This window comes from Phascolarctos cinereus, unplaced genomic scaffold (genome assembly GCF_003287225.1).
Source record: "Phascolarctos cinereus isolate Bilbo 61053 unplaced genomic scaffold, phaCin_HiC Scaffold_726;HRSCAF=1367, whole genome shotgun sequence".
Lineage (NCBI taxonomy): Eukaryota > Metazoa > Chordata > Mammalia > Diprotodontia > Phascolarctidae > Phascolarctos > Phascolarctos cinereus.
Window position 1 is genome coordinate 291,330,462 of NW_027556098.1, and position 26,128 is coordinate 291,356,589.

Genomic DNA, 26,128 nt, shown 5'->3' on the forward strand with positions numbered 1-26,128 from the left:
GAAGAAATTTAGATCCAAGAAATTAAGTGACTTTTCTGGTTACCATGCTTTGGCTTCCTTCTTCTGCCCCTGAAGCCCCCTCCTCCCATTGGTGTGTTCCTCTGCAATCTCTGTTTTGAAGAAAGGCTCATTGCTTCACTCTGGATTTTGCTACCATGCTTATGCTCCAGTACCTTCCCGACGCCCCACGCCCTTTCAGCTCCTTTCAGCGTAAGATTTTTGAGCGCAAGGACTATCTTTATTTTTGCCTATATTTATATACCCAGGACTTTACACAGTTCCTGGTACATAGTAAGCAATTGAGAAATGCTTCTTAACTTGCCCCAAATCATACAAGTAATAGATAGCAAAGTCTACCCTTTTGATTCATAGTATCATAGATATAAAGTTGAAAGACCATCAGAGGTTATCTGGCCCAGGACAGAAAGAAACAGAGGCCCTGAGAGGTTGTTCCTTGTCCAAAGTCACACAGGTAGTAAATATCAGAGGCAGAATATAAAACCTAGGTCTTTTGACTCTAGAGATAGTACTCTTTCCATTGTACTCTCCTTCCTCCAAATTCAAAGCCTTTTCCACTGTCACTAAAGCTGCAGAAGAAACCTGACCAGCCCTTATAATTAAAGTAGAAACCGTGGCAAGAAGTCACTAGTAGCCTACTAAGAATATTATGCTGCCCCTCCTGTCCTAGCGGATAGAGAACTGACCTCCTAGTTAGGACAAATTGAGTTGAAATCCTGCCTCTGACATTTACTGCCTCTAAGCACTTTGGACAAGTTACTTTAATCTCTCCAAGACTGTAAATGAAAAAATAAATTGCTGATTCTCATTGGTTGAGGGAATTTCCTTCCCCGAGAGCTCCTAACCCAGATGAAATCTCAAGGGGGAAGAGGGAATGGAGGCCTCCAAAGCACCTGCAAATAACAATCCATTTTCACATTTGAATGTTAGAGTGGAAGCAAGAACATTAAATCTAGAAGAGACTTTAATAGTCATATAATCCAACCCCCTCATTTTACAGATGAAGAAACTGGGCCCAGAGAATGACTTGCCTAAGGTTAGCAGTAAAGCCAGAGCTTAAACCCAGACCTTATTTCTGGGCCAGTGAGCTTTTCCAACTGACACCAGCTGTCTCCTATTGAAAAACCATACACAGGAAACTAAAAACTGAGACTGAGTTGAAATATAAGTATGAACAAAAAAAAAAGTTTTCCTTATGAAATGGACAGTTGGTATATAAATACTCTGTACCTTGTTTCTTGATTCTTCTGTTTCTTATAGGCAGAAGCTATCTTATTCTGCACACACCCCTTACACACCTCACAGCCTCATAAAAATATGTTGATTAAAAGAAAAAAATGCATATTATCTATGCAAGCGCTTACTTATTCAGTAAACACAGATGTAAAACAAATCTGTTTTAGCATAGGAGAAATTAGACCAGAGTCAAAATGACCCACAATACTGCTGTTGATTCAAATTTAATTTAATGAATTTTCTTGATCTGAAAGAACTCATTTCTTACCAACAGGTACTGTTTACAACAGACTGTGAAAGTTTCATCCTGTTTCCATCTTTGAACAGCTGCCATCAGATTTATGATTTTTTTTGGCTGCCCCTTGGAAAAGGCTTAAAGGGACCTATTTGTTTGGCGTGGTTGATTTTTTCCTTTGTGGCTGTGCTATGAGCAGATGTAAAATCACCCTGCCTGAAGAGCAGCCAGTCTCTCCTCAACATGTGGCACATACTCTGGAAATGAAGAATGGAGGCATTAAATACATTAAAGCATAATATTTCACAGAAAGACACAGAAAATCAGAATTTAAGCAATTCTCTTGGTGTTTGGCCATCCTGGCTGTAATGTGTTTAGAAATAATGAGGTAAGCTATGGACAGAAGGACATTAACTCTATTTCCTGCCCTCTATGGATTTAAGTCAATAATTATTTCATCCATTTTTATCTTATCTGTCTTAATCCTTTTCTTAAAAAAATCATTTGAAACCAAAAGAAATTTTGAAGGTCCACAAAGTTTGTTTTAATTGGGAGAAAATTGTAAAGCATTTTAATGGAATTTAATGGAATTTTTCCCATGATCTGACTAATACAGTCGTTTAACAGATGGTTCACATGGACAAAGCAATGCAAACATATAAATTAAAAACAGATCCTGTTTTTTCAAAAAAAAAGTCTGAATTCTCAGAAACCATATAGGCTGACTGTATGGGATTGATGTTAAGTAGCAGTTTCTTTTTCTGCAGGTATTTCAAGAGGAAAGAATCCTATTCATTGAAACCACCGGGAGTAGCTACAGCAGAGGACTATTAATTTTGTACTCGGGTCCCATTTTATAATTTTGTAATCCAAATAGCTGTTGGGAAAAGGTAAACAAGATTTTTAAAAAGGTCTCAAAGTTGAACAAATGGACCTTTTTCTGGAAAGAAAATTAACAAAATCTCCCCACTAACGGGAGCTTTGCTGGAGGTTAAACTTGCAATTGATGGGTAAGGGTGGGAGTAGGAGGAGGAAGAGAAGGAAAGCCTTTAGTTCATCTTCCCACGTAAAGAAACTTGAGGGGAAAAAAACTTTCAGGCCTGTGGGACTTTCTTTTATAATGCAGAGCGATTTATTTTTTCTTTAGACAAAAAGTAATTAAATTGCTCCATCTTGGAATTGAAATAAGTCCAGACAGAATAAAAGGGGGCGCATGTGTGTTAGAGCCGGGAGAAGGCTACATAAGGCCAAAAATTTGGGTCCTAAAACTTTTCTCGACTCTCCCCCTCCCCCAAATATTTTTTCCAAACATTCTGTTTGTGAAGTCTTCTCTAATTCTGAATCTCTCCAGGGGTGGAGATAAAGTAAGGAATTCGGGTACTCTTGAAGGACAGGGAACTGTGGGGTTCATAGAAATAGGTCACAGCCGGTAAGGCGGGGTGGGCTGGAGCCTGGAGAGGAGGAGGGGGCAGGGTTAATTGCAAAGATGCGGCCAGACAGGAGATTAATAAAGGGTGTGTTTGTGTGCCTAAATGAGGCTTCTACTGTGGAGAAGGGTGGCTTGTGGGTGGGGGTGAAGAGGGTAAAGGGGTAAAAGGGGCGGGGTGGAGCCGGGTAAGAGTGAAGCGGTCAGGGGGAGGGTCTGCGAGCCCGGGACACAATTCGCACCACTCTCAGGGCTTGTGTCCGCTTGGGGGGAGGGTTTCCAACGCCCGAACAGTTGCAGTAGAGCATTTCAGGGCTCACATAGCAAAAGATTGTCAGGAGAGAGGGAGACGGAGCGCGGAGGTGCCGGAAGTGTCTGCAAGCAGCCGCGGGGCCGCCGCCGCCGCCGCCGCCGCCGCCGCAGCAGCTACAGCAGCTGTAGCCGCCGTAGCCAGAGAAACTTTCCAGTTTTAGCCTAGGAGCCGGGAGACTGAGGAGCCCTCCATGCCCCGGAGCAACAATGCAACCATATGACAGCCACCTAATTGGACCCACTCCTTTGCTATCCGCCTGCACTTCCCCTCCCTCATCCCCTCCGGTGGAGATTGAGACAGGGGGGAACTGCTGTAATCCCTGCAAAGAAGCGCCCCGAGGAGGTGCAGGATCGGGGGAGGGGGGCCCCCATTTTCTGTGCACCTTTCCCTGCGCGCTCTGGCCCTCCTCCTGCCGCCTTCCTGCTTCGGTTCTAGGTCTGTCCGGAGTTAGATTCCCTAATTGGCTTTCTTTCCTACTTGACCTGAAGAGTCCCAGGCTGCTGTCGCCGGCGTCGCGTCTGTGCCATGGGGCTGCCCACTCTGGAGTTCAGTGATTCCTACTTGGACAGCCCAGACTTCAGGGAGCGTCTGCAGTGTCACGAGATTGAGCTGGAACGAACTAATAAATTCATTAAAGAGCTCATCAAGGACGGATCTCTGCTTATTGGGGCTTTGAGAAGTGAGTATGGCTCAGGGGGTGGAGGTGGGGGCGCAGTCCGAGGCTACCCTTGGGGTGCCAGGCCGAGGGGGTGGGGTGGGGGACGCGAGGGAATCGGGGCTTCTTTTGTTTGAATGGGTCTGGGGAAAAATGCTGAAGAGCTCCCCTGCTGGTAGCCAGAAAAGTTTGTTCTTAAGGTGTGCTTGCCTGACTTTAAATAATTAGCATTCCCCCCCCCATTTGCCCTCCCACAGTCGAGGAGAAACTAGAGGGGGGAAATCTGTGACTTTGAAAAAAATGTTACTTGGTGTTTGATGTTAATTGTACCCCTCCCTGCCTGCCCCGCCTTGTAAAGTAATTGAGGATTCCGGGACACTTAGGGCTGTAAATTTCAAAACAACTTGATCGCTATTAACTGAACTAATTCTAGAGTTTGAGTCCTATTGCTAAAAATAGAGAGCTATTATGAATGTAGAAACGAAAGAAAATTACATGTATGTGTATATATTCATTATATATAATAAATTACATATATGCTCAAAGTGTGCTTGGGGAATAGGGGTGATCCTCTTGCGAGCAAACTGACTCTCACACACATACACATACACCCCCCCCCCATGGCCAGATTAAGTGAGTCAAATTGTCACAAACTGACAACTAGTAGATTCCCCCCTACCAATGTTTTCTATGACTACAGACTTGACAGACACCTCCCCCCCCCCCATCCACCTTTCTAGCTAGCCTTCCTGCGCCTATAGGTCACCTAAGGAACTGGATTGTACTAATTGGCTATGAGCAAATGAATCATCCACCACTGGGTTTGGGAGCAGGGTGTTGTAGAAGTCTCAGCAACTTAAATTAGCACGTGTCTTAGGGTGCATCAGTTGGAAAAACTAAAGTACTGTTAGCCTCAGCCTTTGGGATCCTTCTCTCCTTTTTCACCTGGTTTCTGACCTCCTCAGGCTCTGGTGTTCTTAGGTTATTCCCATTCTTCCCCTAACCTAACCCCCCACTCTTGAACAGATCTGATACTCTTCCTTTGTTAAACTATTAAACCGATAAGGCTTATTGTTCTAACTCCCTCCCGCATATTTACATTTTGATAGAGAAAAAACAACCCTGTTTTGTGAAAGTTTGAGGAATCAAATTCCAATTATAGAATTTCTGGTTTCACTAAGGGGTGGTTAGCCCTAGCCTCCTGATTGGTTTTCTTGATTCAAGTCTCTCCACCCTCTAGTCCATCCTCCAGTCAGCTGTCAAGAAATCTTCTGCAAGAGGAATTCTGACCATTGAGCCCTATCCAACACATTCTAGTGACTGCCTATCACCTCCTGACTTTTCCACAAACAGGACAGTCCATCACTCTGGCACCAGGCATTTTCTCTGACTGTTCACCATGCTTGGAAAGCTCTTCCTCCTCTGCGTGGGCTAGTGATCTCCTTATCTTCCTTTGTTCAGTCATTTTTCAATCATGTCCAACTCTTTGTGACCTCATTTGGGGTTTTCTTGGCAAAGATACTGGAGTGGTTTGCCATTTCCTTCTCCCAACTCATTTCACCAATGAGGAAACTGAGGCAAAATTAAGTGATTTGCCCAGGGTCACCCAGCTAGTAAGTATCTGAGGCTAGATTTGAACTCAGGAAGATGAATCTTCCTGATTCCAAGCCTAATGCTCTATACACTGTAACACCTAATTGCCCATAGGATAAAAAAAATTGTACTTTTGTTCAGTCTTGTCCAACTCTTTGTGACTGAATTTGAGGCTTTCTTGGCAAGGATACTGGAGTGGTTTGCCATTTCCTTCTCCAGCTCATTTTGCAAATAAAAAAAAATGAGGCAAACAGGATTAAGTCACTTGCCCAGGGTCACTCAGTAAGCATCTGAGGCTAGATTTGAACTCAGGTCTTCCTGATCCTAGGCTAAAGCTCTATCCACTGGGCCACCTACCTGCCTTCCTTTAAGTTTCCACGAATATTCTACTTTCTGGGGTAAGACTTCCCCAACCACTTTTAATGCTGTTGCCTTCCCTCTGTTAATTATTTCCTATTTATCCTATATGTAACTTGCTTTATATACATTTCTTTGCTGGTTGTCTCCCCATCAGATTGTAAAGTCATTGAGGGCAGGAGCTGTCTTTTGCCTCTTTTCATATCCCCAGTGCTTAGCATAGTGCCTGGCACATGGTAGGCGCTTAATAAATGTTTATTGGTTGATTTTAAATATAAAATCCTGTTTCATTAAAAGTCTTTCATCACTGGGTTTTGCCTCCACCTTTCCATTTCTGGGGATACGCATGCCCCTCCCCCACAAATGCACCCCACATAGGATCTAGTTAGACTAGTCTTTTTACAATTTTTTTTCTACATAGGATATCATCTCCCAGCTCCAGACATCTTCAGTGACTGTGATGTATGTCTGGAATTCTCTCTTTTTATCTCTATCTTCTGGCTTCCTTCACTTCCCAGCTCAAATCCTACCTTCTTCCTGAGAAGTCTCCTGATTGCCATTAAGCTAGTGCCTTCCCTTTGTTGCTTAATTTTTATTTACCCTGTATAGATCTTGTTTGTACATAGTGGTTTGCATGTTATGTTCCTGTTAGAGTGTGAACTCCTCAAGGGTAGGGACTATCTCTGTATTTTTGTATCCTCAGAACTTAGCATAGTGCCTGGCGTCATAGTAGACACTTAAATAAATGCTTGTTGACTGACTGACTGAGCAGAGTTTCAGGGTAGCACTAAAATTACCCTACCATATGCTAAGCCAGTAGTACCAAAATGTACTGGGCATGATGCTGGGCCAAATAGTGTTGGTAGTTAACAAATAACTTGTTAAAGATGGACAATATATATGGATTTTAAGACTAGGGCACGGAAGAAGAGGGACCTGTATGTTCTAGAATTAAGATTGGCTGTCAGCTCTATTTTGATGTGCATATTAATGAATTGAAATAGTTTTGCTGAAAATCTTTTTGAAGTGTTCCAAAAACCAAAATATTTTTTCCTGTAACTGTTACCCATCAGAGGGAAATGCATATGATGTGTTTATTCTTTCACTCTGTGACTCTTTAAAAAGTGCTGTCTCCTGTTCCTAAAATTGACTGTCCTAGCCCATTTCAGCCTGTTGAAGTCTTCGCTTTACAACAGTGCCCAATACTGAGCTCTCACTTTTCAGATTTTCCACAGCCCTTTGCCTTGACTGCCCCTTTTGAACTTCATCTCACTCTCCCTTGCATCTTGGTTGTTTCTCTTTTCTCAGGCCACAGTTCAAATAGAATTTAGGACTGGAATGGACTTGCTTATTTTACAGGTGAAGAAATAGACTCAGAAGTCAAGTTACCCAAGACTAAGTAGCAGAGCCAGAGGTCAGACCCAGGTCTCCTGACTCCCCAGGTCCTGTGCTACCTTAGAGCTCTATAAACAGAAGACTGTGTGAGGACTAAGTGGAGAAAAGTTACTAACAGCTTTCAGGGGAAGGGGGAGAGTTAAGGAAGACTTCAAGGAAGAGGGGGCCTCAACACTGGGCTTTAAAAGATGACTTCAGATCTTGTTTGTAAGTGGTTTGCCTGTTGTCTCTCTCTTAGACTGTGAACTGCTCAAGGGCATGGACTATCTTTGTATTTTTGTATCCTCAGCAGTTAAATAGATGGGAAGGACATTGCAGGCACCTAGAAAGAGCATTCACAAAGACACTGAGGCAGGAAAGTATGCTGTTTTTAGGGGAGGGCAAGTTTGGCTGGAGTAAAGAATAGATGGAAGAGGAGATAGGATGACATCAGAATGTGGGGAGCCTCAAATGCCAAGCAGATGGGGTTGGAGCTTGACTCTGGAAGTAGTAGGGTGCTACTAATAAGAATGAAGTGACCAAATTTATACTTAGGAAGATACTTCTGAAAGTTGTATGCAGGATGGATTTTAGGGGATGAAAAAATGAAAAAAAAATTAATTATTAAAAAAAAATTACAGCACTGCTCTGTGTCCCCAAGGCTACAAAGATAAAAGCCAAGGCAGCCTTTGTCCTCAAGGAGTTTACATTCTAATGGGCAAAACCACAGAATTGTTTTAATTATGGTTGAAGTTGTATTAAAATTGTTTATTAGCAGTTACCCATCCACAGTGGGGGCAGCTAGGTGGCTCAGTAGATGGAGAACTGGGCCTGGAATCAGACTCATCTTCCAGAGTTCAAATCTGGCCTCAGATACTTACTAGATGTGTGACCTTAGGCAAGTCACTTAACTGTGTTCGCCTTAGTTTCCTCATCTGTAAAATGAGCTGGAGGAGGAAATGACAAATCTTTGCCAAGGAAACCCCAAATGGTATCACGAAGAGTTAGACACAACTGAAAAATGACAAGAAAACAATCCTCAGAATAGGGACTCTAGGTCAGAAAGTGCTCCAGGCTATGGTCAGTTGTTCAAGAAGTAAGAGTTTGTAATGGAGGGGTAGGTTTCGATGGGAATAAAGTTAATGGCAAATGGGAGGGGATCAGGGATGCCTGGACTTGGCAACTGGCTACAAAAAGAAGCATTTCAATCATGAGTAAGTGTTAGTGACATTAAAAGACAGTGAAGTTAGAAGGAAATTCTGGGCTTGGGGAGAAAATGATAACGTCAGCTTTGGAGACAATAGCCAGGGATCAAGAGGGAGGAGGAGAAGCAGAACACTGATGTCTCAGAAGCAAAAAGAGAAAGAAGAGACTCCAGAAGGTAGAAGTGGTTCATGATATCCTGTGCTGCTGACAGGTCTAGTGGGTCCCAAATGAAGGAGGCAGGTATTCTACTGTACACTACCTAGTCGGAGCACTCCAGGAGTACTGTGTTCTCTTCTTGGTGCCTTAAGTTTCGGTTGATAAACTAGAAGGTATTCATTCAGAAGCAGACAATGGTTGAGGATGGGAAACCGTTCCTTGTGAGGAGTTTTTGAGGGAACTGATGATGGACTAGAAAAATGAGCACTTTCTTGTTGTTATTATTGGGGAGGGGTTGAATCATGATGTTTTCTAGTACTGTCTTGGGAAGAGAGTTTACAGGTGAAAGTTTCAGAGAAGCAGGTTTTAGTGAACACAAGGGAAAAATTTCCTAGTAATTACAGTTTTCTGAAAGTTGATTGGGGGTTCCTAAGAATGCTGTGTTACTGGAGATTTTCACAGAGATCAGATTAACACATGTAGGAGAGATTTCAGTTTTAGAAGGTTTTAGAACAAGTCACAAAGTTCCTTTTCAGCCCTAAGATTATGTAAGGTTGAGGACTGAGAAAAGGATATGCCATTTAGGAAGTCCTTGATAATGTTAATCCTACATCGCCAACTCTGTTGTCTATTTCCACCTGGACACCTTCATTTCAGGAATTTCAAGCTCAGAAAGTATAAAATGGAACCCATTGTCTTTCCTCCTAAACCCGTCTCCTAACTTCCCTATTTCTGTTGAGGAGGCCACCATCTTTCTGTTCTCCCATGTTCACAATCTCAGATTACACCCGCTTTGTGCTGTGTTCACATATACACCTCTTATCTGGTCTTGCCAAATACTGTTGAGTGTGTGTGTGTGTGTGTGTGTGTGTGTATGTGGCCTATTCAGGATTTAGATGAACAAAACCCAGGATGGACAGTGCTGCTATTCTGTACCTTTCATCTTCACCAGAGCAAAAGCCATACTTACAGTGCTGTACTCTTGAAGAAGAAATACTAGCTTTCTGGACTGGTTTCTTACTTGATCAGACCCATAATAATATATACGAGCAAGTCAATGACCAGGTAGACAAGCATTTTAATAGCTTTTGGTTCCTTGTTTCCATAAATTAGGTTTTACCTTAAATAAAGTTTCTGCTGCTGATTGTTATATAGCCTCAGTTATTCATTTCTTGAGTAGCTATTTTGTATAAAGAAATGTCTTAGGTGTTGTAGGGGATCCAGAGTCCTTGCTCACAGTAAGTTTGCAATCTAGTAGTGAGGGTTAAATTTGTTTTCTCATTTGTAAGATGAGGGGATTGGAGTAGATGATTTCTAAAGTCCCGTCTCTCTCAGTCTGTGATCCCAGAAAAAAGACATGGATTAATATTACAGAGATTTCAGGATTCACCAGGCTGGTAGAGGAGACATTTTTGGGGGGCAGAGAAGGGGCTCCTGAAATCCCATATCTCTCCTGCCTACATTATTCTCTCTGCTTCCCTGGGGATAAGCAGTGGGTCAGCTATGGCTGCTGGAGGCTTGCTGGCTATTTTTACTCACATAGGCAGTAGGCTTCTTTTCCAAGCCCCCTGAGCTTTCCCAACTCTTTGCCTTTCCTCTGTTGTAAGACTACATTTTGTGTCTTTTAAGAGTGTTGGAGTGGGGGGCGGAGCCAAGATGGCAGAGTGAAAGCAGTGACTTGCTTGAGCTCTCCCCCAAACCCCTCCAAATACTCATAAAAAATGGCTCTAAACAAATTCTGAAGCAGCAGAACCCACAAAAAGACAGAGTGAAACAAGTTTCCAGCCCAAGACAACCTGGATGATTGATCAGAAAGGTGTATCGCACCAGGATAGGAGCGCAGCACAGTGCAGTGTGGGCGCGCAGGCCGCAGTAAACCTGGAACAGGCCTCAGAGGACTGAATCGGGGGCAGCTGTGGAGGTTTCCAGACTCCTCAATCCACTAATGCCAAAGACAACTTAGAAGGTCAGTGGGAAAAGTCTGTTTCTGTCGGTGGTCAGAGAGGAAGGCGGGGTCTCAGCTCCATTCCCCAAGAGCCTGGCCCTGGGGGGGGCAGCTGCTTCCCAGCTTCCGGCCCCACAGACTGAGGGGGAATCCAGTGGCTGATCAGAGAGGGACTGCAGGGATCTCTTTGCCAGTGCTGAGGCAGGAATCTCTTGCTTTGCCTGAATGTGGATCTGGGTCACAGTTCTGGGCGGCAGTGCTGGGGTGAGGAGGAGCGCCGGCATGGTGGAGCTTGTAGTGGCTGTGTCGAGGAACCTCTCCTCACAGTTATGGAACAGAAAGGAATACTTGTGGTCACAGGCCAGGAAAGGAGTAAACACCTCGCCCCTTATCATACCACCTTGGAAGAACTGAAAATTTACAGGTCCCTACAAGTATCTCTGAAAACAGCTACACAAACCCCTGAAGCTTGGGACAGTACATCTCCACATTGGAAGCAGACTCTTACCTTAACAAAGAGTTTAAAACTCAAGTAATTGGCTGGGATCATGAGCAAGCAGGCAAAAAGAGTCAGACTATATTATCTTACTTTGGTGAAAAAGAAGATCAAAATATACAACCAGAAGAAGACAACAAAGTCAAAGCTCCTACATCCAAAGCCTCCAAGAAAAATATGAATCAGTCCCAGGCCTTGGAAGAGCTCAAAAGGGATTTTGAGAAGCAAGTAAGGGAAGTAGAGGAAAAACTGGGAAGAGAAATGAGAGTGATGCAAGAAAATCATGAAAAACAAGTCAACAGCTTGCTAAAGGAGACCCAAAAAAATACTGAAGAAAATAACACCTTAAAAAGCCTAACCCAAATGGCAAAAGAGGTCCAAAAAGCCAATGAGGAGAAAAATGCCCTAAAAAGAAAAATTGGCCAAATGGAAAAGGAAGTCCAAAAGATTACTGAAGAAAATACTTCCTTAAAAATTAGAATAGAGCAATTGGAAGACAGTGACTTTATGAGAAATCAAGACACTGTAAAACAAATCCAAAAGAATGAAAAATTAGAAAACAATGTGAAATATCTCATTGGAAAAACAACTGACCTGGAAAATAGATCCAGGAGAGAGAATTTAAAAATTATTGGACTATCTGAAAGCCATGATCAAAAAAAGAGCCTAGACATCATCTTTCAAGAAATTATCAAGGAAAACTGCCCTGATATTTAGAACCAGAGGGCAAAATAGAAATTGAAAGAATCCACAGATCTCCTCCTGAAAGAGATCCCCAAAGGAAAACTCCTAGGAATATTGTAGCCAAATTCCAGAGTTCCCAGGTCAAGGAGAAAATATTACAAGCTGCCAGAAGGAAACAATTCAAGTACTGTGGAAACACAATCAGGATAACACAAGATTTAGCAGCTTCTACATTAAAGGACCACAGGGCATGGAATATAATATTCCGGAGGGCAAAGGAGATAGGATTACAACCAAGAATCACCTACCCAGCAAAACTGAGTATAATCCTTCAGGGGAAAAAATGGTCATTCAGTGAAATAGAGGACTTTCAAGCATTCCTGATGAAAAGACCAGAGCTGAATAGAAAATTTGACTTTCAAATACAGGACTCCAGTGGAACATGAAGAGGTAAACAGGAAAGAGAAATCATAAGAGACTTATTAAGATTGAACTGTTTACATTCCTGCATGGAAAGATGATATTTATAACTCATGAGAACTTTGTCAGTATTAGGGTAGTTGAAGGAAAAAATTATATGTATGTATATATATAGATAGATAGATAGATAGATAGATAGATGGCACAGGGTGAGTTGAAGATTAAGGGGTCATATCTGGAGAATAAAATTAAGGGATGAGAGAGGATGATACTCGGAGAAGAAAGGGAGAGGTAGAATGGGGTAAATTATCTCACAAAAAAAAACAGAAAAGAAAAGTCTCTCACAGTGGAGGGGAAACAGGGGAAGGTGAGAGGGAATGAGGGAATCTTATTCTCATAGGATTTGGCTTAAGGAGAATAACATACACATTCAATTGGGTATGGAAATCTGTCTTACCCTACAGGAAAATAGGGGGAGAAGGGGACAAGAGAGCAGGGGGTGATAGAGAGGAGGGCAGATTGGGAAAGGGGTAATCAGAAGCAAATACTTCTGAGGAGGGACAGGGTCAAAAGAAAGAATAGAATAAATGGGAGGGCAGGATAGGATTAAGGGAAATAGAGTTAGTTTTTCACAACATGTCTGCTAAGGAAGTGTTTTGCATAACTGCACATGTACAACCTATATTGAGTTGCTTGCCTTCTCAATGAGGGTGGGTGGGGAGAGGAAGGGAGAAAATTTGGAACTCAAAGTTTTAAAAAAATGTTTTCACATGCAACTGGGAAATAAGAAATACAGGAAATGGGGTACAGAAGTCTATCCTGCCCTACAGGAAAATAGAAGGGGACAGGGATAAGAGAAGGGGGGGGAGAGATAGAAGAGAAGGCAGACCAGGGGAAGGGGTATTCAGAATGCATGCCATCTTGGGATGGGGGGAGGGTTGAGAAATTTGGAACTCAAAAACTTGTGGAAGTGAATATTGAAAACTAAAAATAAATAAATTTATATTAAAAAGGGGGTAAAAAGAGTGTTGGAGCACATTTGGAAAGCAGAAGAGAAGTAAGGATCTAGAAATTTGGCCCTCATTTATATGAGACTTATATTTCATGAATGTGGCAGGTGAGAATAGATAAGGGAGAGAGTGAGTGTGGGGAGAGAAAAAGCATGAAGAGAGATCCTTGGGGGGGAAATCATTCACATTAAGGTATGATAAGCAAGGATGAAGAGCTAGTGAAGAAGGAGAAAGTAGAGAGAGGCAGAACACAAGGAGTGAGTGGTGTCTCTGAAGCTATTGGAGAGTGGTATTCAGAAGGAAGGGGTAGTGAGCAGTGTCAGATGCTTAAGAAGCTCTTAAAAATCTTTGGGTATGGCAGCAATTTGAGAGAACAGTTACAGTAGAGTGGTAGTGATGGAAGTTCTCTTTGCAAAGGGTTGGGTATAGAATGGGTGATAAAGAAGTAGTATTCTTGACTGTAGATGATCTTTGCCCATGAAAGTCAAGAGAGAGAGGGAAGCTGGTAATAGTAAGGAGTACAAGGGTCATTGAAAGGCTCTTTTAAGGTTGGTGGAAGCTAAGAATATATGTAGACAGGAAGGAGGAAGGGGTGGTTGGGTTGGTTTAAAGATTCATGAGAGGAAAAGAATGATAGCTGGAATAATGTTGTAAAGGAGGCAGGGCAAAATGGGACCACTGGCACTGAGAGAGGGCATAGACATAGTTGGAAGTAGGTCTATCTTTTAGTGATCACAGGGAAAAATAATAGCTAATGGTAATAGCTATCATTATATAACACTTTAAAATTTTCAAAGAGCTTTACAGATCTCATTTGATCCTCTCATCAGCCCTGAGAGTTAGATGTTATTATTATCCCCATTTTACAGATGGGGAAACTGATGCATTCAGAGATTAAATTACTTCTCAAGGGTCACACAATAGCTAGTAAGCTGTCTGAAGCAAGATTTGAACACAGGTTTTCCTTACTCCAGGTCCAGCATTCTATCTACTGTGCCATGTAGCTACTTCAGAAGGAGAGAGCAGTTGAGAATACAGAGTATTGGGGGGTAGAGAGAGGGAAGCTAGGTGACCTCAGGTCAAATGGTTTCAGTCTTCTCTCTGAAGTAGATGATTATTCATCTGCTATAATTATGGACATTGAGGGTTTGATGGAGAAAAAATGATTTAGAATAGTCACTGTGGGGGGTTGAGATATAGAGGTCTGTGAGGATCAGAGTAGAAGTATTAATTGAGCTTGAACAAAGGCTTAGCTGAGGTCATGCATCATAAATTGGTAGTTGTTGAAATCAGTTGTTTTATTACTTCAGCCAAGCTCAACAGGAGTGGGAAAATCAGATGGCGGGTTTACTCAGGGATGAAGAGAGAGGGACCTGGGAGTTGTGGAAGATCAGAGATTCAAAGGATTCTAGTGTAGACACTAGTGAATGATTTAATTGGTAGACCCAAAGGGTCAAGTTTGGGTATGTTAGCAAGTGAAGGAGAGTAGGACAGATGGCTGGGGAAATAGGTATGGGTCAAAAGACTGGCAGTTCATAATGAGAATAAAGAGAAAGTAGGTTGATAGTGAATGATCCAATAGAATGTAATCTCCTTAACGGTAGGAATTGTCCAGTTTTTTTTGGGGGGGGGGCTAGGCAATGGGATTAAGTGACTTGCCCAGGGTCACACAGCTAGTAAATGTTATGTGTCTGAGGCTGGATTTGAACTCAGGTCCTCCTGAATCTAGGGCTGGTGCTATATCCACTGAGCCACCTAGCTGCCCCTTGTCCAATTTTTTTTGTCTTTAAATCCCCAGCACCTAGCTTACTTAGTTCCTGGCATAATACTAGATGCATAATAAAGGTTTTTTGATTGAATTGAATAAGGAAGTGCGAGAGGGTCAAAAAATGTATTGTCATTGAATAATGGAATTCAAAGATTTTATTCTTGCAGATGGTAAAATCTCTAGAGGTTGTGTAATCATTGGAGTGTCTGGTTAAAATAACATGGAAGAGGGAGTCTTTAGAGTTAAGGAAGTTAGGGTATTGGGTAGACAGGAAGTAAGAAGGCTCATGAATGTCAATATTCATGTTTTTGAAGATAGTAGCTAGTATTTATAAAGCGCTCATCTTTTAAAAATTTTGCATTAAATATAGTAGTTAATTTACAAGTAAGTAAATACACACATTCTGAGTTTGTACTTAGACACTGATAGGATTGTCTTATCAAAAAAAAAAGTTTGGAGACCACTATTGTAGATGACAGCAACAAGAAACTGATGGCACTGAGGTTATTGAGGGATGGTGATACAGTAATGATCTGGAATTGAAGCAGGAAAGGAAGAATATGCCAATACTTCTTGGTTCTTCAAAAGAGGGGAAGGAATGGCTGGAATAGAGACAACTGGATGGCTATGGTGATTAATTTTCCGGGAACTTTAAATTTGGGTTTCTAGCTAATGTTCCCACACACCTTTTTTTAGATGATGGATGGGTGGGGAAGGAGAAGGGGAGGTCCAACACTGATTTGCTTTGTGGGATGGGGGACAAGGGAGGTTGGAGTAGAGATGATATGGGGGTGTGAGATGAACCAGTGACATTTTGATCTCCTGCTACACATATGTTGCCTTTGCCCACCGAACAAAAGTTACCTAAGAGACTGGGGTTGCTGTTTTAGTCAGTTTCATTTCCATACTAAGGTATTTTGTTTATTTGTCTAGTTGCAAACTGTTCTCTCCAGGGCACGCAGAGGCATCCTGCTCCTTAGGTGCTGACACTCAGACCCTCCATCCATCATTATTCTAGAGCCTAATGCTATTTATGTCTGACCATCACAGATTTTACATTGCTAAATTGAATGAATTATATCAACTCAAATTGTTCAATATTCATTCTTACATAGTAGATTTTGAATAAAGTTGGCCATTCATTGCATTATAGACTCATATAAGTGGAAGGGTCTTATATATCATCTAGTCCATGAGTTTAACTCTCTGCCAGTGACTTCATGATCTATATATCCCACCCTAATATGTCCTGTGAGCTTCAGGCCATATCACTAGTTGCCTATTGGACACCTTAAACTCAATATATCTAAAACATAACTTATTTGTATTTCCTCTTAAGCCCACTACTCTTCCAAACTTCCTAGGCTCAGTCAAAGGCACCACCTTTCTCCTAGTGTCTCAGATTTGTGTAGCCTCCTCATTATGTGGACTCCTTACTTCTCCATCCTACATAATGAATCAGTTGCTAAATCTTGCCATTTTTAACTTCACAATATCTTCTACGTATAAATCCTTCTTCTCTCCACTCACATGGCAACTACCTTGGTTCAGGCCCTTATTACCTTTCCTGGATTTTTCAGCAGGGTTGGTCTCCCTTGCTTCAAGTCTCTCCCTACTTCAGGCCATCCTACACATGACTAGTGAAGTAATTTTCATTAAGGGCAGATGTATCTATGTGACTCCCTTGGATGATTAACACCAATGCCTTCCTATTGACTTCCTAATAAAATATTAAATTCCCAGGTTAGCTTTTTTCCCCCAATTTTTAAAAACATTTTTATTTAAAGTTTTGAGTTCCAAATTCTATCCTTCCCTCTCTCCTCTCCCTTCTCCCTGAGATGGTAAATGATCAGATATAGGTTATACATGTGCAATGATGTAAAACATTTCCATATTAGTCATTTTGTACAAGAAGACTCAAAAAATGAAAGAAAGTGAAAAATAGAATGCTTCATTCTGTACTCAGTCAATATCAGTTTTTTTCTCTGAAGGTGGATAATATGCTTCATCGTTAGTCTTTTGGGGTTGTCTTAGATCATTGTACTGCTGAGAATAGCTTTTAAAGCCCTTCACAACCTCCCCCCAGCCTATCTTTCTAGCTTGTTGGAAATCCCTCACATGAGGATACTTCATCTGCCATCTTTGTGCCTTTGCAGTGGCTGTCACATAGGCCTGGAATGCACTCCCTCTCTCCCCCTGCCTTAGAGAGTTTCTCCACAGCACTGTCTTCTACCTGAAGACTTTTCTGATTCTTACAAGTGTCTTCTCTTCCAAACTACCTTGTACTTAACTACTTTGTATACATTTGTATTTATCAGCTTTTTATTTGTGTTACATATATTTTTAATATGTATTTGTCTCCCCATTAACATGTAAGTTCATCGTGAATAGGGATTGTTTCATTCTTTATACTTTGTATTCCCAGTGGTTGGCACAGTGCCTGTCTCTTAAGAAATATTTGTTGATTTTAATAGAATTACCGTGGTAAGAGTTCCTTTCTTCCCCCCCCCCCCATGCTTCTGTGGGTGGTGGCAATTTTTATCAAGCAAATGGTTCATTCTTTCAGCAACCATTTCTTGAGTAACTGCTATGTGTAAGGCACTGTTCTAGGTACTGTAGTGAGAACATGGTCCCTGCCCATAAGAAGGGACTGCTACTAGAAGGGAATGGGCCTCAGTTCCCTCATTTTGCACGAGGTGACCCCAAACTTCTAGTGAGAGCATCAGACAAAGGCTGGGTGGCTTATTTTAATCTAGTCATTCATAACTGAATTTTTTACTTTAGGGCTCACTGTTTTTCTGCTTCACTTAACTTTTAAACCTGTATTTCAAGTCATAGCTCTGCCTTCTGTGTGTACTTTATTTATTTTGGAGTTTGTTTCTACTAAACCTAATGAGTTAAAATGACTTCATTTCACCATATAAAACTTTGCGACCAGTGATTTTGGATTCTTTGTCATACTGGTAAATGCTACGTTGTCATATTAAGTAATCTTTAGTTGAGAAAATATTTGTTACTACATAGACACATCATGTTTTATGGTTCAGGCAGCATGAGTCACCATCTCCACCCTTTTGATCAATGCATTACTGTCATTCTTTATGAATCTTGAACCTTTAACAGACTACAGTCTCTGTTTTAAGATGTGAAATCACATACTATATTACTAATGAACTTCTCCCCTGCATCTATCCAGCCTCCATGCACATATTTTGAGGAGAAAATCAATTAAAATGACATAACCTCCCTTGCTATTTTGCAAACAGCCTGGAGTTTTGTTAGCAAAGGAGGCTTCTTTCTCTAAGCTGAAGGAGTTTTGTTTTGTGCAGTCATTAGCTCAGGTTTGGGAAGGAGGGAGCTTATCAGTACACACTCTCCTCCCAGACAGCTTGTGTCTTCTCTTCTCATTCTTGACTCCATTCTGCTGCCTTTGGATTGCAAGTATACAATTATTGGGGGGAGATAGGGCCTTGAATTTAGGTTCCAATAGTTGTTGAAGTGGCTTAATCAGAAGAGCAGTTAGCAAGTGTTTATTAATAGCTTCCTATATTCCAAACATTGTGGTATAATGAAAAAAACAAAACAGCTTCTGCCTTCAAGAAGCTTACCTTATAAAGGGAGTGTGCGTGTGTGTGTGTGTGTGTGTGTGTGTGAAACTGTGAACTAAATACAGAATGGATGAAGATGTCATGCAGTTCGGGGACCAGGAAAGGCTTAGGGAATAGGGCCCTGCTTGTACTGTCTTAAATGTAGCCAGATATTTTAAGGTCAAAAGTGGGGGCAGAGAGCATACCAGGCATGAGGAACAACCCATGCACACACTTGGAGTTGGCAGATACAGTATCCTATGAAAGCAACATTCAGGAGACCAACATCTCTGCCTTCTAATGGAGGGGAGGAGTAGAGGAAATTAGGTGTAGAATGTAGGGAAGTTGGAAAGGTAGGGCCAAATTGCAAAGAGCTTTAAATGCCAGAAGATAAACAATTTAAAAATAAACTCTAAATATAAATTCTTCCTTTTAATCATCCCTTAAAAAGAGATCTCTCCTTTCCTTTGCTTTATTATAGCCAAAGATTTCATCTTAGTCTCTGTCTTTGACCGTTTGGGAGGCAGCTGAGAACACTGAGTTTAGAATCAGAAGACTTTAATTGAGAGAGAGAGAGAGTGAGAGTGTGTGTATGTTTATGTGTGTGTGTGTGTGTGTATACACACACACACACACACATACATACATATGAATATATATACATGCACGCATGTATATGTACATATGTATTTATGCAAATCTCTAAATACATATTTTGATAATTTGAGGGTCTTTGATTTTGTTGATGTGCATTGGTTTTTTTTTGTGTGTTTTTTAAATTAATGTCTTTAGTTTTCAACATTCACTTCCACAAGATTTTGAGTTCTAAATTCTCCCCACCTGTCCCCTACCCCTACCCCAAGATGTTGGGCATCCTGAATACCCCTTCCCCCAATCTGCCCTCCCTTTTATCAACTCCCCCCACCCCTCTTATCCCCTTTCCCTTCAGTTTTCCTGTAGGGCAGGATTGATTTCTATACCCCATTTCTGGTATATCTTATTTCCCAGTTGCATGTAAAAACAATTTTTAACATTCATTTTAAAAACTTTGAGTTCCAAATTCTCTCCTTTCCTCCCTTCCTATCCACTCTTATTGAGAAGGCAAGCAATTCTATGTAGGTTATACATGTGTAGTCCTGCAAAACACTTCTGTAATAGTCATGCTGTGAAGGACTAACTATATTTCTCTCCATCCTGTCCCACCCCCATTTATTCTATTCTCTTCTTTGACCCAGTCCCCTAAAGCCTGCTCCTCGTTTGCTGCAGTCCTGTTTTTGCCTGCGTGGCCCATGCTGAATTGTGCTCCTCTTCCAGTCTGGCACAACAGACCTTTCCCATCAACCATCCAGGTTGTCTTGGACTGGAAATTTGTTTCACTTTGTCTTTTTGTGGGTTCTGCTGCACTAGCATTTGTTTAGAGTAATTTTTTCTGGTATTTGGTAGGGTGTGGGGGAGAACTCAAACAAATCAGTGCTTTTACCATCTTGGCTCTGCCCTTCGAAAGCCTCTTGTCATTGGTCTAATTGGTCTTGTGACTTAATTTATTGTCATAATGGGTTGCTCGCATAAAATTTTTTAGGTACACATGCATAGACAGCTAGGTAGCACCATGGATAGGATGCTAGGCCTGGAGTCAGGGAGACCTGAGTTCAAATGTAAGCTCAGACACTTACTAGTTAGGTGACCTTGGCCAAGTCACTTAACTCTGTTTAACCCTATTTGCTTCAGTTTCCTTATCTGTAAAATAAGCTGGAGATGGAAATGACAAACCAATCCAATATCTTTGTCAATAAAACTCCAGATGAGGTCACGTGTGTATATATATGTGTTATGTGTGTGTGTGTATGTATGTATGTATGTATGTATGTATGTGGTTATAGCCAACTTAGCTTGCAGCTTTCCCTAAACAGTCTGGCTGGTCTTCGGGTGATAGACATAGATTGTCACCAGGTCCATATTTGAAGTTTTTCTTGCTTGCGTAGAACCTGAATGAATTTCTGCTCTACTGTTTAACCTTCAAGGACACACAGTCATACTTTAGGGGTGATGGATGGCAAAGGGAGTCTGGTCCTGTGATTGCATTCTTGAGGAGAGTTCCCTTTGGAAGCTAACAAAATCAATGTAGATCAGCCTCCCCTCTAGTCTTACTAGCTTCTTTGGGAACCAGAGAGATTTTGACTTCCCTACACTCACATAGGCAATACAAATCAGAAACAAGGCTGGATCCCAGTTCTTCCTGACTCCAGGACCTGCCTTCTGTAAGCTAAATAATGCTGCTATATTATATGTATAAATATACACTAAAATATGTAGGATAGAGGATCTTTGCAAAATATCTTATGTTGGGTGCCATTGTTTGAGAGTTTTTTGCATAGGAAGAATAGGGGAAATGCATTTTATTTAGCTTTTCCAAAAATCATATTATTTTGTTGAATTAAGTTTTAATCCCAGTTTTAGAAGGAATTACAGACATGTGGAGACATCTTTTTTCCCTGTGGAATGAATATTATGTTATTTAGAAACCCAGGAAGAGTTAAAATACCTTTTATACTCTTACCTCCTTAACGTAGTAATCTAAGTTCTCATGTGGAAGCCATTATTAAAAAGACAGAAGGGAATGTCTAGGTTATTTTATTTGTTGGTATTTACATTTGTAATTAAAATGCCTCACAATTCTAATTAAGCTTAAAGCTCATATGATAAGGGTCAATATAGCCTCCTTATAAAACCACCTAAATCATTTGGTTGAATACCTCAATCAAAGGTATGAATCAGTAATTAACCCGGAGTAACTCTGAGTTGGTTCTTCCAGCCATTAAAGTTGAAATTAAATGAGCAGGTATAACTATATTTCAGAGGGACAAGAATTCATTTTGGAACTGGTAGATTTAAGATGAAAAATATGGAGTTTGTTTTACTCTGAAGATTACTTTGCATATCAAAAGTATATGCAGTATGCTCATTTAAGTAGAAATATTGGCTTATATTACAGTGGAATTCAATTGGTCTGGCTGATTACCTTCATTACTTTGTCCATGTTTTATCATGGCACTAGCAGGTAGCATAGCACAGTTGCATATTATTATTATTTATTGTTGAATTATAAGTTCTGGGATTCACATGGTTGAATAGTTTCCCATATTTTCAGTTAATAATGATAATAATAATAGCTAGCCTTTACATAGTGCTTTAAGGTTTGCAAAGTTCCTTATATATGGTATCTCATTTGAGCCTTACAACAGCCCTGTGACATTGGTGCTTTTGTTTTCCCTGTTTTACAGATGAAGAAATTAAGATGGACAGAGGTGAAGTGAACTAGTAAGAGCAAGGAGGCATCTGGGGCACTATTTAAAAGTCAGGTCTTACTGAATTTAAGCCCAGCACTTCATTGTTACACTTAGCTGCCTATAGTTCACAAAATACTTTACAAATACTATGTCATTTTATCCTTACAACTTGGGGAAATAAGTGATGTTATTATCCCCCTTTTTCCAGATATGGAAATTGAGACAGATGGGATCAAGTGACTTCCCCAGGGTTACACAGCTAGCTGTGACAATTGTTTGAAGTGACAATGTCTTCAAGGGTATGTCTTCACATCTACAATATAATGTTCATAATAATGGCTATGGACCCATTCAATTCAAGTTATTAAGTAGCTATCCTGGGGAAGACTCTGAGTATAAATAGGTAAAAAACATGGTTCTTACCCTCAATGGATTTTCAGTCTAACAGAGATGATGAGAACGTGAATATGTATAATAATGCAGGTTACAGTGTCATGAGGGTGAAGGAGAGAGTCACGCATGATGCTGGGGGTGGGGAGAAGGAACACTTCTGTAAGGGAATCAGAGAAAGGTTCATGAAGGAGTTGACACTTTAGATGGTCCTTGAAGGAAGAGAATTTCAGAAGGTTGAGGTGAGAAGGGAGTGCAATTTAGGGATCTGGGATGTCCTACATGAATGCCCAAAGGCAGGAGATGGCAAGATGAGATGAAAAAACTCCTAGTATTTGAATTTGGCTGGAATGGAGAGTATGTGAAGGGAAATAAACGAAAATAAGATTGCAAAGATAGCTTGTGACTTACGTGTAGAAGCCTCAAATGCCTTCTCTAAGCTATTGAAGAATTTTTCTCTAGACAATAGGGAGCCCCAGCAAAATCTTGAAACGTTTTCTGAGTAATCAAGGGAAGACCAAACTTAAGGTAGTATATATATTGGAAAGGCATCATGAGATAATAGAAAGAGTGTGGGACTTAGATGATATGAGTTTGAATTTTGCTCTGCCACTTAGAGTATGACTATAGGCAAGTTGCTTGAGCTATCAAGCATTTTTCCTTTTATTTATACATATATATATATATATATATATATATATATATATATATATATGTATATATGATTGTATTTGTTCTTCTTAATAAACTAAGGCAGGGGGTTAGGAAATCAAATTTGTTCAAAACTTGACTTGGACCAGATATGAAAATAAATATAAATATGTTCCATTTCTCAACCATGTTAATTAACGGAGAATTTGCTATATTTTAAAATTTTGATTTCAGCCCCAGAATGGCAGGAATTGGGCAAATCAGTTTATTCTTAGAACCTGAGTTTCCTTTTTTATGAAATGGATATTATAATGCTTGAGAGTACTAATGTCATCACTATTATTACTACAAAAATCCTTTGTGAGCCGTCAAATGCTACATCAGAGTAGCTACCAATAGGATAATATAACTCAATGGTGTTATGGGGACAAAAATGATAATATGATTACAAATAAGAACCAAAACCAGCCTCAGGCCATCTAGCCAACTCTTCTTTTTACAGATTAGGAAACTGAGGCCCAGGGAACATAAGTGACTTGCCTGAAGTTACACAGGTATTTAGTGAGACATTACCCAGCTGCCAGTCATCAGTAAGCAGTTATTAAAGTTATCCCTTCCACATCACAGGGGTTAGGGGCATGGGGCATAGGGGATCAGTACCCCTGTGATCTGGAAAATTGAGCAAAATTTTTTGGCCCTCCCTTTGTGCCAGAGAAGAAGTGTGCATTTTTCTTTTTTTTTTCTTTTATGGTATGTTTACAGTACATTATTGTAAAATTTGGGCTAAGTATTTGGTCATAGGCTATATGTAGGTCAATGTTAAGTAAAAATATTATACATATATTTTATGCATTCTGAGTTTCTAAAGGTTCTCCATGTTGTCTGCTGGCTTTCATTTGTTATCTGTGGTTTCTACAAAATTCCCATTTATTTCATATGCTGACCTGTGATACATCAAAACCTTGATGGGGAAAGTCTTGATGTGGAAAGGGTAACTGTATGGACTAAGTGGGAGGCATTGTGCTAAGTGCTGGATTTAAACAGAGGAAGTGGTTTGACTCATAGTTTAATTGAATCCAGGGTAATTAACCATAGTAATGACTGACATTTATCTAGAATATTAAAGATTGCAAAGTGCTTTACTTGCATTATACCATTTCAGTCTCATAGCAGTCCTATGAGGATAGCTAATACATCTGCATTTTTCTTGCCCATGGTCAGACAACTAACTAGTAAGTGTGGGACATGAGATTTTAATCCAGGATTTTCTAACTTCTAGTCTAGCAACCTATCCACTAAATTGCTTATTTAGTTCCATGCTTATACATGTTCCATTGAAAGCATTGTATGTTTGTCAACCTATTTTTTTTATTCAGAATTGTTTGTTATAGATTGTGTAGAAAGAGAATTCCCCACCCCACTCACTACTCTTTTTTTTAAGCTTTGACCATACTATCTAAAACTAAATACTTCAGGAAGTCTAATTGTCATTTATAGGGGTTAGAAGTTGGGAAAGGGCTAGTTGAAACTGCTAAAGAATGATGAATAAGACTGTGTCCATTTTGCATGTTAATCAATTTATTCATTTTTATTACACTTAACATTCAACAAATACAAGTAAACAGTTAAGCAAAATGTAAAGAATATCATTAAAGTTAACCTCAAATTAAAATTATTTACTTTTTTGTTAAAAAAATAAATTTTAACAAAATAGAAATATGGACAATTTAGCTGTTCCTGTGTCCCTTTCTAAATATGTCTGGGAATTTATTGTTACCTCCTTTTTTAAAAAAAAGTTTGTCAGTTTATATATTGTCTTTCATTTACTGCTTATCTCACTTTTATAATATTTCATCTTTCTATCCATATACCTTTTTTCCTTCATATTTGTAATTAAAACATCTCTCATTTCATTGGTGTGATGACTTTTTCTAGTGACCTGGGTCACAGCCCCTTTATGCTTTAGGAGATGGTTTAGGGGAGTTGCTGTGGATGAAAACTTCACCTAATGGCCAACTTTCTCAGTTTAGCTAGCCTGGTATCATGGACAAAAGACTTCATTGCTTAGTGGAACCTGTCAGAATGGATTCTTCTCTGTTAAAGGTTTCAAGAACCCAGTGTCATCAACATGCCATGATGAAGAGCTGGAGTAGTTGGAGTAGGAACAGGACTTTGGTGGTGGAGAATTCTGTTTTGTCACATTTCATAATTTCTTTGGCCATTTCCTGTGACATTTGAAATGCAGAAACATCTTTCAGGATCTTTTTATATCAGTCACTGGAACTTGTTTCATTGGTTGCTGAGTCTAGTGTTATGCTTGGTGTCTGGTAGTTTTTGAATGAGAAGCGTAAAAAAAAAAGTCCCTGGGCACTGCCTTCAAGTTGTCAGATTGATAAAAATCTATTACAGTAAAGTTTTTTTAAAAATGACTGTACTCTGCAACTTTCAGAGTAGCCTGGTCTTACTCTGGGAAAATTTGGCATCCCTGAGATGTGATTATCCCATCAGTTGGGAATCAGTTTATTTTTGGAACCATTGGTATTTTGGGATAATTTCCACACAAAAATCAAAAAAAATCTTTACTACCTTCTATTAGTTTGTAAAAGATGTGCCAATCCACAATCTGTCAAAAATTAAATATCCAATGTATAAGGTGTTCTCTGTTTTAATGGTTGAAAATTTTAAATCATCTGTGTATCTATTAAATCAGAATATCTCTAGTCTCTGGATGTAGTTGATAGTGGACACCTATAAAAAGGATGTTGGATTTTAGAGTCAGAAGAGCTGAGTTTAAACCCTAGTTCCTCCATTTATTATTTGTGTGACCTTGAAGAAGTCTCTTAATTTCTTGAGATCTTTGTTTCCTCATCTGTAAAATATTCTGTAAATGAGACTACATGACCTCCAAAGTTTCTTCCAGCTGGAAAATTGTGATTTATATTAATTCAATAAAATTACCATAAACTATCTATAAAAGTGAATTATTTTATTTATACCCCTACTCCCCACAGCCCTGAAAAGAGTGCTATATAAATTGCTTCCAAGTTTTCACTTACTCTGTGTGAGAATTCATTATTTTCCTGTTTTCCCATAAATTTATCTTCCTTTTGGTTTCTATTTCAAATCACCCAAACAAACAAACAAAAATATGGAGAGGGAAGAAGGGGGAACTAAAATTAATCTAAAAAATATATGAGGTAATATAATATTTGAATGTTTACTTTGCCTATTATAACTTATTCTCATTAAAAAAGTATTTATTATGTGCAAGGTACTCTGTCAGGTGGTGTTTTGGTCACAAAAAAACGGCAAGATTCAGCC

General features: G+C 40.0%; 1 protein-coding gene across 1 annotated transcript in view; it reads left to right on the forward strand.

The window, feature by feature from the left end:
• Positions 1-3,132: 3,132 nt before the first annotated feature.
• ARHGAP42 (Rho GTPase activating protein 42) overlaps positions 3,133-26,128 on the forward strand; it is a 392,658-nt gene continuing 369,662 nt past the window's right edge. The window contains exon 1 of the mRNA XM_020996109.2: positions 3,133-3,907. Coding sequence (XP_020851768.1) covers positions 3,754-3,907 — 154 coding nt within the window. The 5' untranslated portion in view covers positions 3,133-3,753. The remainder of the gene's footprint in view (positions 3,908-26,128) is intronic.